At 38.3% G+C, this 17,668-nt stretch overlaps 1 protein-coding gene across 11 annotated transcripts in view; it reads right to left on the bottom strand.

Moving 5' to 3' along the window:
- CIT (citron rho-interacting serine/threonine kinase) overlaps positions 1–17,668 on the bottom strand; it is a 73,765-nt gene that overhangs the window by 42,174 nt on the left and 13,923 nt on the right. For 6 of the 11 annotated variants that reach the window (XM_027780873.2, XM_027780872.2, XM_027780874.2 and 3 more), the window contains exons 10-16: positions 15,469–15,646; positions 8,153–8,258; positions 7,138–7,281; positions 5,671–5,790; positions 1,965–2,135; positions 1,645–1,704; positions 1,036–1,089 (exon numbers count right to left, since the gene is read on the bottom strand). In XM_027780873.2, the coding sequence (XP_027636674.2) occupies positions 1,036–1,089; positions 1,645–1,704; positions 1,965–2,135; positions 5,671–5,790; positions 7,138–7,281; positions 8,153–8,258; positions 15,469–15,646 (833 nt within the window). The remainder of the gene's footprint in view (positions 1–1,035; positions 1,090–1,644; positions 1,705–1,964; positions 2,136–5,670; positions 5,791–7,137; positions 7,282–8,152; positions 8,259–15,468; positions 15,647–17,668) is intronic. The other 5 variants (XM_055794718.1, XM_055794720.1, XM_055794722.1 and 2 more) reach the window with 1 other exon arrangement.

Raw genomic sequence — 17,668 nt, 5'->3', positions numbered from 1 at the left:
GAAAAACACACACAGACAAACTTGGTATGTGAAAAGTTCATAACCTCGAGATGGTCAACATTCTGATTGTTACAGAACTTTGGCCTAGCCATCTAAAATTAAGACAACCTACAAACACGTACAGGAACCCAAATTCTAACTTCTGTTACATAATTCCTTTTTGTTTCATAAAAAAATGAAAATGCAGTAGATCTACATGCTTTACTTGCTGTACTGCAAGTTTCTAGTTGTCTCTATGTACTAGAAGTAACGTCTACCCGCAAATTCAGCTCAAGTTCTTGGAAAGAACTCACAAAACACTCTTACTAAAACACTGGAAGAATAACTCATTGGCCTATAGGTAATTCCTTGTAATTAATGAAAGGAGAAAAGGGGAGGGGGCATTAAAACATGACTGGTTTCAGATATGAGAAGTACTATTTCTACACACTTTTGGCCTCCTATTCATATTTTAGATCACTAACCCTTGAAAAAGCTCTCTCTCAGGAGATGCCAAGCTTGAAAAGCTCTCTCAGTGGACTATTACGACAACCCCTTTCTTTTCTGCTGAAAGATCCCAGCAAGAGAAGTTCCCTTACTCTTCGTACAGTGCCTTCTTAAGTGACAGACTGACCACAACTGCAAACATGAGATATTAGTACTTCCTCCAGCTTACATACCAGGAAACTAAAGCAAGGCCAACATGTGTTTTACTAGTAAGTTAAAAACATCTGAACCCTGTCTTCAGAAGCAAGGGCCTAGTGCATTATATACGGCACACCCAAACTGGCCTTTTAAATCAGAATTTCTCTACACTACTCCAGATCTGACTCAGCTTCATTTGTAAAAATAAACACTGTTGACATGTCTCAAGAGCTGAAAGCATATTGAGAACACCAATGATTTCAGATACCAGTTCCCACCCCCTTTTCCTTATCATCCCCCATGCTATGACTAATTCTATTTTTGAGGACAAAACAAAGCACACCCCTCCTCTGCATTAAGGTTTCATTGGAAAACCGTGTGGAAAATTCACTTTCACCACCCAGACATTACCTTTGTCAGCTTTTCCTGCAGCTCCAGGATTTTTGCCTGTTGCTCTGTATTGATCTACAGTTAAATAAAAAGATGGGGGGAAAAAATGGTGTAAAACCAAAAAGAAAAAAAAATGCTCTCTACTTATGATACCGTATTCATTTTAATTCACTTCACAGAAATCTCCCCTATAAATGCCACACACCAAAATGCTCCTTGGCAAATCTACTCCCATTTTACTAATTTCTGGTTGATTTCACATTTTGGTCACTGGGTAGATTGTTCAGTGTGAGAATACTCAAAATTCTTTTTACTTTTCATTTGCTGTTCTTTATCCATAAAGAAAACCCTTATGTATCACTTCCTAACCTAACTCCAAACTCACACATAACGGCCTATCCTTGCCTAGCTTCTGAACACAAGCCGTTAAGAGCAGGATATCCAGACATAGCTTTATATCAAATCAGGAAGAACAGTGAATCACATCAAGAAAAGATGAAAAGAAAAATAAAATAAAATAGAGAAGGACATGAGGCTGTGAATGCCACTGACTAGCCAAAGACACTCTTGGTTTCTGTGCATAACATGAAAGACCCAGGAAGCAAACTCCAGGATGCTGAAGTAGCATACCTTCTCCAATTTGGAATACAACTCTCCTGCTTCATTTTTTCCTTGATCTTTAACCTGTAACTTAAATATAAAATATATAAAAGTCTCAGGAAAAGTTGTAGTACACTGGTCTTCTATCCAGTCATCACCTTATGCAATTTAAACACAAGCAGTTACACAAAGTATAAATTACATTGAGTGTACAATTGAAAGATGTTTTTAGTTGGACAAACCATGCTAGTCTTTAGAGGAGACACACACAATGTGCGTGTGTGTGCATGTGAAACAGCACTAGAAATTCAAGCAAGCATCAGCCTCCTCTCCCATGAAGCCTAAACTACCTTTTGCAATTTGTTGTGACATTCAGTAGCTTTACGTTTGAATTCTTCAGCTGCCAGTCGGGACTCTCTCAACTCCGATTCATAAAGATCACTACGCCTGCGAGCTGAAATAAGATCCTCTTCTAATTGATTCATCATCAACCTCATTTCTTCTACTTGAGCTTGATATTCCTGTAGTTGTGGTGGAACGGAATGAAAAGGGATTACGCTTTAAAGTCAGCAGGGGAAATACCTGGAGCAGCAGATCCCAGAATACTGATTGTAGGCAAGAGCTGCATTTAAAAATATGTGGAAGAAAAATAAAGTACAAAACAAAACAGTAAGAGCTAAATAAAATAACATATCCATGGTGTTCTGGTTTGAGTCTTGCCATTCTCAAGTCAATACCTGATAAAGTCAAAATATTGACTTTTTGAAAGTGGCTTTACTGCAGAAACACGCACATACATCTACATACAAATGAAAAAAATTACTTACATTTCTAATTTCTGAAACAGAAATGTGCCTTTGAGTTGATGTCTCTACTAAATGCCCAGATGCTCCCTCAAGACACAAATTCTCAGGCTGATAACATGACAATTACCACAGATCTGCACAGCTTGGGTAAAAGGAAAGAAGGAGAAGCAGAGGGGTAGCATACTGTGGTTTCTAGCCATCAGTCATTTCTCTTGACAGAGTTAAGAAGGATCATATTGCTCTGTATGGGAGACAGCCTAAAATCAAATATTAACTTTAAAAAATTGTCTAAAAATCCATTGCCCATAGAAGATATTTGCCTATATGGTCAGAAATAATGATTCCCCATGCAGGACACTACAAGATAGGGCATCTGGATGGGGAAGGTGGGAGAAGAAAAGAACATTTGAATTGACTATCTCAATGCGATGGGGTATTCAAACGGAGACTAGCTTGTGAGATTGCTTCTTGTATCTTCTCTGGAAATAAAGAATTTAATTGTGTTTATTTAGCATTTACTAAGTCCTGCAAGAATACATGTTATAAAATTACTCCAAACAAAAAAAACCCCACAAAACAAAAAACCAAAGTATTTTTTATGAAGCTGAGAACAAGTAGAAAACATGCACATCCAGAGCTAGGAAAGATTATGAAGGGCTGACAGTGGAGGAGTCTATCCTTCTTTCCATTTTAATATCTTGCAATATGCCTGACTACCCCCATATTCAAAAGAGTAACTGTCTCATGACAAAATTGGGTTTGTCATCACTTCTTCCAGACAACCAGCTGTCTTTAGTTAGACAAGTGATTGCATGAACACTGACCCTAATGTCAGCCCATGATTCTCTAGCAACATGGAGAGCTTATGCAGATATTTAAAGCAGCTGGGCCTTTAACAGATTGCTTTACTATCTGTTACAGAGAGCATGGCAGAATGGCTCTTTGGTGTTTAATCCCCAAATTGATGATTCTCCAGCTTGTAAGGCTGACAGGGGACCTACTCTTTCCAGTTAGTCTCTCTGCAGATGACCTTATTTTCTTGCTGGAAAGAATGAGAGCCTTATAACAAGTCAGCATACATGAACTCAAATATTTGTTTCATACAGATACATTTGTGAATTAAAAAGGCAGAATGGTTTGAAGGAATACATGTTCTGCTCAGAAATCATGATTTGTTAAGACTTCCTAAAATACTCAGCTTTTATATCAGCAAACACTTGACCATGGAATTACAGGTATGACTACAGTTGCCATTGTGAAAATGAGTGTTTGGGAAGGGAGGAGAACAGGGAGGGAGAAAAGAAAGAAGAAGAGATCATTAGTAATATTTCAGTTTTTCTTGTTTCTTCATGTTTGCAAGACTATCTTTGACTATATCTCATGATCAGGTCTGAAGAAACAGACCACATCATTCAAGGTGACACAGAACAATACCTCTTGCATATGCACTGGTCATCATTTTAAAACTATCAAGATGTACGTAAGTGCCTATTAACAGATAGGCGAAGCTCAGAGCATATACCTGAAGCAAATCACATCAAGGTAGCCACACACAAATGAGTGGGCCTTTCAAAAAAATATAGATCCTGATTTGTTTCAAGTGGTGTCCATTCATATGGGTCTTCATCAAGTAACAACCAGAACACAGGCTTAGTTAAAAAAAAAAAAAAAAAAAAAAAAAACACAAAAGAAAAAACAAACACTCCAAACAAAGAATAAACCCAAACCACTAACCCACCATTCTCTTCCATTCAAGTACCTGTAGGTTGAACCTACAGTCTTGCCCTGAAAATACCAAATATCTAATTATTGGGTTTTGAAGATTCTGATTTGCTGTTAATTTTACTCATTCTCTCTCAAGCTTCAGGTTTTTAACAGCAAAACTCAAAGGAACTCTTTCATCTCGCCTCCCAGTTCCCTCTAACATAAAAATAATGATCCAAGTATTTAATGGCCGAGATCCACCTGCTGGTATGAGTCAGCAAAAACATCTCTGCATATCTTGTTGTGGTGTTCTTGCACACAGGTTTCAGAAGACCACCCCAGATATGAAAGTCTACAGGATATTCCAGATTCACTTGTTGACCTAAGCAGCATTTTCATGTCATCATGAATCTTCACAAGTGAAATTAAGAGATTCTGGGACAAAACATTTGATTAAAAATTACTTGCATTATCTTTCCTCTGTTACATGCATCTGTACTGCCTAAGAATCTATTGATATTTAGCATCACCAAAAATACATTGCAATATTTAAAGCAACTTCGCTAAAAAAGCACCAGAACACAGAGGAATGAGTTTTAGATCCCTTGTATTACATAAAACCACCATCCAGAAGAGTGTTGTAGAGGTCTATGGAGGCCTGCTACATCCAGAGGGTTGTTTTTGCATTTCATTACTTTTTACATAAGAGCTGTTTGTGTCTGGAGAATTATTACCTAGATTTCTGGGCTTTCTTGTCTCAAACACTATGAAATTAGGCAGTTAATGTTTGTAAAGTGCTTTGAGGATGAAAACCAAAAGATAATTGCAAAGAATCGTTTGAAAATTTCAGTTTCTTTTTCTCAATACAAATGTTGCTATTAATTCATAAAACTGAATGGATTCTGTCTTGTAGATCATTTTAAATCCTAAAAATGTCTACATTTGTCACCACTTTTTAATCTAATTTGACATTTTTTTCCTTATGAACAACCATATGGATTAATGAATTTTCAACGCTCTTCTGGTGGAAAAAAATTATTTACTTTGCAAACAGATTAAATTTGGAAAAGAACAGTTAGGCAACACAGATTCTACTTTGAAAGAGCATTAAGCATTTTAAATAGTCAGATAAGAAAAGGGGGGGGGGGGGGGGCAACCAACACAAAATTAAGGTTAGCTCTGTTCTCTCCCAGGTGAAGATTCATTAACGTTGTGAAATTTGTATAACTTGACCATTTAAAATGGACAGTTCATTTCTAATGCAACATATTATGAAAGTATTGCAACTTCCTCCCAAGCTGGTTTTATAGATAAAGTACTTCCAGGACTAGAAAAACTTGAAGTTTGGAGTTTGTGCTGACTTGCAATATACACAGAAGTGTAATTTTGTTGCTTCCCATTTTGTTTAAAAAAACATGTGGAAACTCACAGATTGGGAGTCATCACAGCCTACCAACAGAAAACATAATCTTGGCAACAGAGCTGGAACACGCCAAGAGTGCCTATTTGTAGACAGCCACTCTGCTCCCCAAAGAAGCAGGTATACCTGTTCTTTGATCTCTTGCAGTTTTCGGCTTTGCTCTCTGATATCATGAAGTAGCTGTAGTGCCTTATCATCTTCCTGAGACACCTCCATCCTTGCCTGCTCCAGGCTTCGCTTTAAGCTCTGCAGAAAGCAAAACGTTCAATACATAGTCTTTGGGTTTTCAGATGGCTGTACAATAAAGATCTTTAGCTCTACAAATGCCTTGACTGCAGTGAGGCATCACACAAAAAAAACCAACCCACGAGACACCAATGATGGAACCCTAAAGAAATTCACAACCAGTGCTGCTTCCATCTGGACAGAAGCAGCCCATTCTACAAACACTGTTTACTACACTTAAATCTTAGTTTGAAACTCTTACTTCTTCACATCAGGTTTACAGACAAAAACCAAACAGAGATCACAAAAGGCATCCATTATTGACAGCATTTATCTGTATTTTATCTAGCACTATTAATACACAACCTAGATACAATCCTTCAACTTCATGTTACTAACAATTCTGTTCATTTTTCTGCTTGCTGTTCAGTGTGTTAAATCCCTTAATCATCATTAAACTTCTATAAAGAACAGAAGAGCTGCCTCTGTATCTCACCACACACCTTACCTGCAAATTTTAACAAACCAGCGGTCCTCCTATCAACTGTGTATTATACTTCAACAGAAAGATAGAAACTGAATTTTATTTACCTAGTAGCATTTGGTATAGGAAAATCACTCAGCCCCATTTTAAGATCTACTTCCCAACAAATCCACCCATCAGAAATGCTTTTCAGCCCTCTTGAAACAGAGTACTATCTGGATTTTGGTTCTTGGTACAAGACAGGAAACAGAATACTACATCCAACCGAAAATACAGAGACTATTCACTAGAATGAAAATATCCTCAGTGGAATCTTGCCAGGACAACTGGGCAGACATTCCAGCTCCCATGAAAAATGCCAAATGATCTTTGAAGGCATGGGTTTACAGCCTTATTTTTATATTCTACCTGAAAAACAGCACCTATCCTAGCATCATCCCTGACACTATGCTGGGGAACTGCATCAGTCTGAACTCACGATACTACAGACAGAGGCAACACCATTGTTTCCTAATACTCATACTTGTCCTTGAAGACTTCTGTCTAGGTACTGACTAGGCCTCATCCTCTTCTGGCTAAGAAATCTGCAAATCAAACCCAAGCACGTTCTAGCACAGCCAGTAAGACAAACAGCACAAACAGCTTCAGCAGGACCAGGACAGTAGGTACTCCTGTATGTTCTAAGGACATGACCATGAAACAAAGTTTGAATAAAACTAGCAAACAAGCCTCTGCAAACAATTCAGGGCTCCGTGTTCAACAAACATCATCTCACATATTATTTTCTCTCCATCAATACCCCACTGAAGCCATGATGGAAGAGAAAGGCAAAGGCCACCAGATTTCAGGCCTTCAGAGCTGAAAGAGCTGGTGTAAGGGCTCACACTGCATTCTGTGATATAGGTGGCCAGGTCCTGCTCCAGGAGGGATCGCTGGGTCTCAGAGGCTTTCAGTTCCACCTCCTTTTGGCTAAGTACAGCCTCCACCTCTGACACTCTCCGGTGCAAGCGCGTCATTTCCTGCTCCATCTGCAATAAATATCAAGAAGTTATAAAAGGGGCTTCAAAAGCTTTGTTAACTGCTACTTTCAGAGCTCTGTTTGTAAGGAATTTGTCTCCAAGAGACTTCTAGCTATGTTTCTCCAAATGGTGTTTAAATTCCAATACCATTGTCTCTGCTCCAGGAATGCACAGTTCTTCTTAAGGACAAGTAGTAAGTCTAAGTCACCCCATTCATTCAAGCTGCTTGTTCATATTCAGTCATTCTTCGAACCCCAGTTAGCAAAGAAGACACAATCATTTTTCACCTGACTTGCAGAGATGGGTCACTTTAACCTTATCCCAAATCCATGCTGGACCAGAAGATGGTTTCCCCCCATCTCCTTGTCAGGAGCAAATGGTCAAATCCAGAACAGAGCAGGGAGAAAAGTAATCGAACTCTCATAAAAGTCTCAAACAAGCAGTAAGTTTTAAAAGACTCCACCAGGTTCCCTTTATTGGAGCACAGCCACTGTTACAAGATGTTCACCATAACCAGTGATATGACAACAGTTATGTAAGTAGAAGCTGATGAGTTAGGAAGAGAACCTCAGAACAGTACTGCTGTAATTGTGCATATCATGAAGAGGCACGGCCTGCAGGAAGAAGCAGTTGTCTGTGTCACGCTGAGAAAAGGACTGTTTAAAATCCAGAGCCGCTTCTTGTTAAGATAAAAGTATCTAGAGCAACAGCATGGCCTAAATTCATCTCCCTTTGTATTGGACAGGAAGCCACCTCACTGAAGGAAAAGCACTTTGCCCACCACGAGTCTGGATGATCAGCAGCATCTGACAGATCCCTGGACATACAGTGGTTGCAGATTCCTGGAGCAATGGAGATGGCCAATCGCATAAATAAATACCTTGTGACACTTGTCCTGGACCTCTTGGAGTTCTTTGCTCTTGAGAAGAAGTTTCTTTTCCATGGAGCTGACCTTGGCTGGAGAATCCACACTTGAAAAAGCAGATCTAAAAGAGCAAAGCCAAACAGCACATGAATATAGGCAAAAGGTACAGAAATCTGCATTTATGCAGCCTTGGTAAAGTCACTGGGTACTTACTCATACCGGGATAAAAGACAGGTGCAGCAATCACAGTCTAACAGCCATCATTTCAGATCAAACATACCATAAAACCTGATGACAGCATATCATTATCAAATAATCCATGTGTACTCCTGGTTACAATATTAATATTTTCCATCAGTGGCTTATGTCAGAGTGCAAAACAATAAATCACAGCAACATTTTTGCATAACTTGTATGGATTTATAAGTGTAACAAAAACAAAACAAAGTCAACGTAACCATTCAGAAAGATAACAAATTTTCAGAGAATTGCTTTATATTTTGTGCTTTAAACGGGCTTTTAAGTTCTCATCAAAGCATAAAAGCTCTAAAAACTTTAACATGTCATAATTTGCATCACAGGAAGAAGGGTTTCATATCCTTAGTTACCTTCTGTGAATCAAAATTGAAACTTTCTTATACCAATTCATATGATACCTACAAACTCAATCAATATCAATATGATTAGTCACACTGCAGAACTTCAGAGTTCCACTTATAAGTAATTTTTTTCATCAGACACAACTTAACTGTACTATTCAAAACAATGCGACTCCAGAAACCTGGGGAAAATATTTACATGTTCTTAAGCTTTCTGTCTAATTGGGACTCAACATTTAAGTTTGCTGTTTCTGTTAAGTCTAAATTCATTCTAGAAAAGTATAGGAAGCCACTCAATATTTTGGAGCGTATTTTTAGTGTTTTGCAGTCTTAAATATATAATTTGCAACCAAAAAATTAGGCACACACATCAAACCATAATTTTAAAAATCACATTCTCCCTCACAAAAAATGATTCAAACTAGATATTTAAGCAGTTAATGATAGAACGAGTGTTAACTGATAGATGAAAAAGCAGAAGTACAATGAAGGTGCTAATAAAAGATCATACAGTCTGCCCACACATTGCTTTCTGCTTCTCCTGGCCACAGTTTGGTATACAGCCAGTTATCCCCATGGAGAGAAATGAGCTTTGAGCAGCTCTCTGCATATAGCCATACACCCACACACAGCAGCACAGTCTCTTCTTAACACCAAGGAAAGTTTGATTCCATCACCACCATTTTCTGAGAAAAATCTACTCCTTAATCCAAACAGATATGCAGGATAGTCACAAAGAAAAAGACACATGGATTTTTATGAAAATGCTGCAGCAACATATCTGTATCAAAACAGACCTTCATTACCATCACCTCAAGCAGTCATTACAAACACTGTTTTGATATTAGCAAACAAACAGCAAAATCCACCAATTCTGCCTTGAAAGGTCAAATATTAATATTTCTTCAGAAACCTGATATGGAAAAACTTAGAACAAAGAATCCTGCATGTCAACAATGCAGATATGATTAGCACTTAATAAAAAAAAAAATGCTAAAACTGAATGCTTTTTAAAGCATTCCTTTAGTCCTGGTCCAATCAATCCAATCCATCAAATTATCATATTTAAAAATCAATTTATAAAGCGTGTCTATACTCCTACAGAGAAAAGGAAACCATCCGAGGAAGATGCATATTAAATCCTGTAACAGCTGGGTGTACAAACAAGGCTAAAAATGAATAGTTGAGAAAAGCAGTCTAAAAATACAAATTAAAGCTCACATTAACTAAAAAAGAACTAAGGAATCTGCTTTAAAATGTTAATCAAATATATGTAAATAGCTGCAAATGTGTACTGAGACAAGTCTGAAAATCTTTTTATAATAAAAATTCAGCTTTACAGGTCTGAACTGTACTTGCTAAAACAATATTTCTTTTTAATTATAGTTTCAACATAAGCCATCACCTTTTCACTTTTATTCTTTTCGAATTTGAGGGATTACCTAAGAAAATTCTAGCCAGTTCTCAGAGACCTGGTTTTATTGGCTGCTTCTATTTCCCCTCCCTAAAGAGGTTTAATTTTATGTGTTATTTTTGCTCATTTATATTATTTGCTACTAAAAGAATCAGAGCCTAATATTACAGGCACCATTTTGCATCTCAAAAGCCTCTCCTAGCAAGCCAGCTTAAAGCATCCATATGCATTGCAACACAGGAAGTAACAGGACAGATTCAAGCAAGAAGACACAGCGCTCTGCAAAGACGCGTTGTTCAGCCAGGAGTGACGGAATGGGACAGAGCACAGGAGACTTGCACTGACAAAAGTTTGAATTTCATTAGGTGACTGTAGAGGGAGCTGCTCCTCAGGGTTGGTGTCAGTTTTGTAAGGAAAGAGAAGGCTACAAACTAGAACTACAATCTTTCTTCCTCATCCCTGTCCAAAGGGAGGAAGAAATTCCTTAAAAATATATGTCCTGGTGACAACAATTTTCCTGCCATGGAAACAGGACATCTTATCCCCAAGTGAAGCTGATAACAGTTAGCACTGGACACACAGTTTTTAGGAGATACCCTTTTCCCAGCAATTCTTTCCTGTGTACAAATTATATTAGAACAACGTCATGAATATCCATACAACCTTCAAAGTATCAGAAAGGGGGCAAACAGAGGAAATCAAGAGAAATGGAATACTGACTAATCTAATAAGCCTTGTCATGGTGATATAAGCTCTCAACACAGCATGACAAGGTAGAAAATACCCACATTGCTGGGGCACTTACATTCTTCCTCAGTCAGCATCCTCTCAGTAATTAAACACATACAATCCAACATCAAAAGTCATGATGCAAAGCCATCATTCAGATTGATACCAACTCAGAATATTTCATTTAATTAACTGCTACATCTGGATCAAGTCTCCTAGCACAAAGAGCAGTTTCTGCTGTTCCCTCTGAAGTGTGAAAAAAAGACTAACAAAAGGTAAAAGCATACATCCACAAGAATATTGCAATAAAAGATTAAAAAAACCCAAAGTCAATTCTACAGTACCAAGCACTGGCAGCACTAGCTGTGCCAATTTATTTTCAAAAGCAGCACTGCCTGCATGACTAAAAAACAAGTTAACTTACAGCTATCTAGTGATTTCACAGCTAGATCAGCAATAGCCTCAACCAGCAGAACTATCAGCAATGGTGCTAGTTGTGTAAAAGCTCCTCCAGTCTTAATGTGGCTGAGATGAAGAAGGAAAATGTATTAGTACAGGAAGAGCTGTAAGGTGATTCTGGGGTATCAAACTCCTGTCTTGACCTCTCTCGTGCATCATACCTCATACCCTCCTTTGTCCTTTTATGCTGCTCTCATAAACCCCCAACTCACCTGTGCTTCTTCCTTCTCACAACAATTGACACCATCTGTCCTAATCCTGGCCCCCACACAACATGCCTATAATCTCATCCCCCATCCATCATGCTCTATTCTTTTTAGCATTATACTCATCTGTACCTTCCACCCCCTCGTAAATGCTTGCTCAGGCCTAAAAAAAAACCAACCAAAAACAAACAGTGATACCATCAATCTGTGAATAGAGCTAGCTGAAGCAAAGCATATTTTTGGTATGCTCATCCTGTGCTTCCTCTTTAATCTATCTTTGGTGAAAGAGTTTACCAGAACCCAATACACTGTTGGAAGAAATCAGTAATCCTTCATTTTGGAAGAATGGCCCATTTTAATTCTCAGTATTTTATAATGACAATCATTAATTCATATCAAATTCAAAACCAAATAAATAAATAAAAAGAAATCTTGAAAAATACCAATTCGTAGGAACTTACAGAAATATTTGGACCATCTACCAAAGCCTCACAGACCACAGTTCAAGAATTAGCATTACCATTAACATATTCTGATAGATAATTAAAAAAAAAAACCAAACCCACATCAGCAACTGAGATTAGGTACTAGTCCCACTGTCAGCCTTGCCTGTGAATCATACCTCTAGGTTCTGGTTTAGCAAGTATTTTATATTAACCTAAGTTTTGTATCATAAGTAGTCAGGCCCCTTTAGCATCTTACTCCCACCTCAGAGAGGACAGAAGCAGGCAAAAATTTACATCATAAACTATTTTTTAATTAGGTATTTTTTTATTAGGTATTCATTTTTATTAGGTATTTTGGTGTATTTGATTAGCCCAGGATTCACAATGCATTTATCTCATGCCTAGACTAGGCTTCTGCTAGTCACCTGCAAATGACAAGAACAATTTTCTTTCGCCACTTGATGCTTATTTCTGGCATCTATGGTTTTTTCTCCCTTGTTCTAAGCACTGGAGATCAGCCAGTTAGGGACAGGAAGTAAGGTGGAGCTGGCTTTTAATGGAATTAAACTCTCAGTTGCCTGTTACCTTGTCACAGTCACACACTCACAGCCAAACAAGCAGCCAGATTTGCAGTCAGACAGGCATTTCTCCCCATATCAAGAATTCAGAGGCCATGACGGGAGAAGGAGTTAGCTAGTCCTTCTCTGCAGCCTGATCCCAGTTCTTAGAATTACACAGGAGATTTATTTAACAAACACTTTGCTAGTACAGGAACATATGACATAAGCAATGCCCTTGATTTCTCCTAATTGCTTCCTACAACACATTGTCATGCCTTTTGCTCTTTTGTTAAATCTTACACTTGTTATAGGGTCAAAAATTCTTTCCAAAACTCATGGTATGGGGCAACACACAGAACATTTGAACTCAATGGACCCTTCTAAACTATACACTGACTATATAATTTCTGGCAACAGGTCTAAGTGACTTAGGTGAACCCTTCTAACCCTAAGTGGTTGGGAGAAAGAGGAGAATGGAAAAAGATAACTCTTTTATCCTTCTTCTGTCCTATTTTTTCCTAATTGCCTTTTTTCTTAAGTATTTGAAATTCCTGTCTCAGCTATGGATTCTTACTGTCCAGTGAACATGGGCAACAGAATAACCCTAAACTTCGTAGCTTGACAGTGCTGAAATTAAAAGCAATGAAAGTTTCAAGGACCTTATTAATGGCACTCCGCAGTTGCTGGCCTAACTATGAGCAGCACTAGAGGCATTAGAGCTATCATGCTGCAGACACAGGAAAACAGATCTGCATCACTTAGCAACCATATGGGTGAGACTTTCAGAGAAAAGATTTTAAGAAGAAAAAATCTGGACTGATAAACTTGATGACTTAAAACCTTCCAGACAAGGCATCCCAGGGTTCACAACAGATAAGCTTACTCCCCATTTACTGTTCTCTTTCCCATCTAGAATTTGATTTTCAAGCTTGTGTGGACAGAAACAGTACTTTATTTCCTCAAGTAAAACATACACCACACAATATTTTATAAGTAAGAAGCTACCTTTATGACAAAATGTTGCAGTGATACTAAGAATAAACTAGTCACCGCATTATTTAAAATAGATATCTTCAAGTCTCCATACACTCTTTGCCATATTTAAATCACCTTTGCAGAACAACATGCAAGTATTTACTGCTAAAAATATCGAAGTGCATTTATCGAGATCTCATTCAAAAAAAGAAACCACTAAGATCTTCTTATATTAAAATTATTTTGGGGGAATTAAGTACATGATGTCTTTCTGTTCCAGGCTCAGGAAAGAAACAGGCCACATTAAGCAGAAATTTTACTTCAGTCAGAATTTATCCAGAACACATTATACCCCCTCCCAGCTATTACCAGAATTCAAATATAATTTCAATACGCATTTGCGGTACTAGCTCCACAAAGAAAGCATATCAATCAATCAGCTGTATCGATATTACTTTTCAGCCTTCCACCTCCAGCACAGTTACACGATTGTTCCTGAGACTTTACCTCACGCTTGTCTTCAATTCTAGTCCTGGGCCCCGATTACATATACATTTTTACTATATATATATATGGTCACTGTCGAGCCTCTTCTGATATATGAACGGTCATGTAGCCTTGAGAGATGGAGTGCAGTTCCCCATGCAGAAAAGACAACACTAAGTTATTTCACTTCTAAATCAAGGTAGATTTTATCCCCAGGTGTTTTATAATTCTGCTAACAATATTAGATCATTTCACCAAAAGAACACTTGTTTTGGTTTTTATGTCCTCTCCCTTCCTTCCTCTTTTGTCATAAAAGCAACTCTGCTGAGGAGGGACAGCCGAAGATTCCCTTTTTATTACTGGCATAACCATCATATAACCTTGATTCACAGTGTGGGCAAGATCAAAGATGTCAACATTATCACCAGGTTTGGCTACACACTTACTGCAGAGCAACTATCACAACCAATACGACAAAAAAATGAAAACTTCATTAAGACAGATGGACAATGAAGTCCATTACTGGAACTAACTAGCAGCAACAAATGATGGTTGAGACAAAAACACAGCACCTTAGTGCATTGAGTCACTAACCCAGCTAAAGCCATTGCATTCCTGAGAGGCCTCATGATATGAGGTAAGGACTTCTCAACTTAAGGTACTGTACCAGTACTTTTTCAATAGCCCTGTCATCAGAAACTAATCACTCACCACACCAAATGCTTTATACCATACTATTTATATTATTCTTTTTCCCCAACTCTATTCTCTCAGAAAGCACGTTTTCTTTCAATTGAAAACTATTTTTTCCAGATCTTTAGCTCCTTCCACAAACACTTACCCTGCATACTTCATCTGAGTCTCCAGTCTCTTAACACACAATACAGCAATGTCCAGTCTTCATATTTAACTTGACCGAACGGCACACAGTCAGCTGCCATGAAGCTCCTTCTCTTGTTCACTGACCCATTACTGCACATTCCAGATTACGGAGCTCCATTTCTGTGGATCACTGATTCAAGCCTTACACATCCCCAGCACTTGGTGCCCACTCTCTGACCCAATAAAATAACACCCACCCCCCTCCTTTTTCCATCTCTGAACTCCTCAGTATTCTCCTCCTTTCAGGAACCTGCAATACCAGAAATGCAATCACCTACTGCTCCCTGGTTAACAGCAACAACTAATTCAAAGTATTTGAACAACCATTTTAGCAATAACTGGTTTAGACTCAATCATTCCATTCCTTTCCCTCCCTCTCATCCCAGAAATAATTACAGAATGGTAGGACATGTACAAGCCACAGCAGCAACAGATAAAGCCAGAAACTGGCAGTTTCCCTAAAGCAGAGTACAGGCCAGTTAAAACAGCTTTTCCCCACACACACCATCCTCACTGTAACAAACCTTCGCATTTTTCCAATGGTCCTATCCACCTAAGCAATAATTCCTACTTACTCTGATCTGATCCCTAATGTTTTGATGAATGAAAACCCCACAAACGGCAAATCTTCACCCGAGAAGCCTGCTGGGTTCAACTGGCACGTAGAGGATAAAACCCGCGAATTCTTCTCTGGTTCATCAAAATTTGAGGTGTCATCATCAGACTTGAGTGTAGGAACGAAGGGGGGAGGAGCTGGTGAAAAAAAGCAAGAAGAAAAGACAAAATTCAGCTACAGTTCACTCTGCAACAGTCCCACTCATTCAGTGCTTGCAATGGCACTGCAGCTCCTGCTTTTAATCTTGCTAACACAAGCAGACTGAGCTGCTGCTCTCAAATCGTATTACAGCAACAAGAGATTAACCCTTAAGCTACCAACATGGCTACCACTCTGCAGGCAGAATGTCTCCCACGTTGATTAAACTGGGGTTTAGGTTGGGGACTTCAGATTGTTGGGTTTGGGGGTTTTTTTAAACACATATTTTGAATCAAATCAAAGCACCAGGGTAAGAAACTCATTACTGTAATATAGCTAAAAGTAATAACAGTCTGATTCATCTAGAAAAATAAAATGTCTCCAACCTATCCAATTAGTGACACTACATGAGAATGTACCCTGATCCTTTGCTAGTCAGCTAAGGGATATATCTACCCTTTAATACTACCAAGAACCCTCACAGCACGGGCTTCTAATCAACAGCAAACTGGTTTTTCTCCTGGAATAGTCTAATGAACTATAGCTACTAGAAGGTAATTGGTCTTTAGGAAGGGAAGAAATACCAGTAAAATTTTATTTCTCTAGAAGAGCTTGGTAAAGATCTGGAACTCTTGTCGGGACACCACTGCAGTCTGGCTCTGATACAATCAGCTCTGAAGAGAGGTATAAATAGCAGGAATTACAATGTATTTCTTACTATAATTTCTAAATTGGTACCACTTAACTTGTTAAGCAGTTGTTTAATTTCAGCTGATTTTCTCGTGTTTGCTTCAGTTTAATTAACCAACAGAACAAAAGAACAAGTTCTTCTCAATGATGTGCAGCACCCGAGCTACCTGCTGGCTTGGCTACGTGTGTGAAAGGAATGAATGCAAAAGCCTGCTGTGCAATTCCTACCTCATTAAATCACGTTTTCGAAGATTTATTTATTTATTTCATCACTCAGGTCCTTGCTCATTGCAAATCTACTAATCTATTTTTTGCTTTATAAAGGACACAGCTCTTCAGTTAGCAACTAGAACACAGCCCATTGTCACAAGCGGATGGAAGTGTAGTGTGCTAAAACCGTTACCATGGATCCAGTATAGATCTCCTGTAGCTGAAGGGCTGATGAGAATTGAAGAACCGGGAACAAACATTACAACCCCTGCAGTGCAGGCTCCCTGCTCCTCACTCTCTGCATGCTCGGAGTTTAACCCTACCTGCCTGCATTCGTGACAGATGCTGATGCTTATCTGACTGACACAGGCAGAATGAGTCACGGCTGGAGCTTGCTAGCTCCCTCTAGGTTGCCAAAACCTTTCACAGCCCGCTTTTTAACTCTTTATTCTCTAGACAAATGTACGTTTAAACTACCCAGCAGACCAGCATTAACAGCCAAAAAAAAAAAAAAAAATCTGTCTGTATAAACTGCCAAATCACAACTACACATGCAGGCTTTGTTAGCAGCTCCCCAAGGAGCCATTCTGACGCTGTTCACAAGCAGGGAAGTGAGAAGAAATTCCATGAAGCAGATAGGATGCTGCTCACGTACAGTAGTTCCAAGTACATTAGAATGAGATAAATGGGGAAAATATACAAATTAAATAGGTTGTATAGTAAGCAGTTTTACTTATTCGTTCCAGAACACTGAAATACTCTGTCAATATAATGAATTTATTAATTTCTGCTATTTATTGGGTTTAATAAAAATTTAGATCCAATATAATGCTGATGTTTATATACTGTAAACATAATCCTGGAAAACAGATTGGTGATTAGGTTCTTTAATTTATTATTATTTATTTAATATCAGGATAATGTCCAGCTACTCTTTCATGTGCTCTTAATGATTAAAAACAGGGAAGCAAGAGAAAACAGTTTGCAAGTATATCCTCTTTAATGCAAAAATAAGCTCAAGTTACAGTTAATTCATAGCAGAGAAGGGTAAGGTCAGGAATTGGTATTTTTTAGTTTAGGACCTCTGATGAAAGAACTTTGCATATCCTATTACAGGAAGG

This window comes from Falco peregrinus, chromosome 2 (genome assembly GCF_023634155.1).
Source record: "Falco peregrinus isolate bFalPer1 chromosome 2, bFalPer1.pri, whole genome shotgun sequence".
Lineage (NCBI taxonomy): Eukaryota > Metazoa > Chordata > Aves > Falconiformes > Falconidae > Falco > Falco peregrinus.
This window is presented reverse-complemented; position numbering and strand designations above follow the sequence as displayed.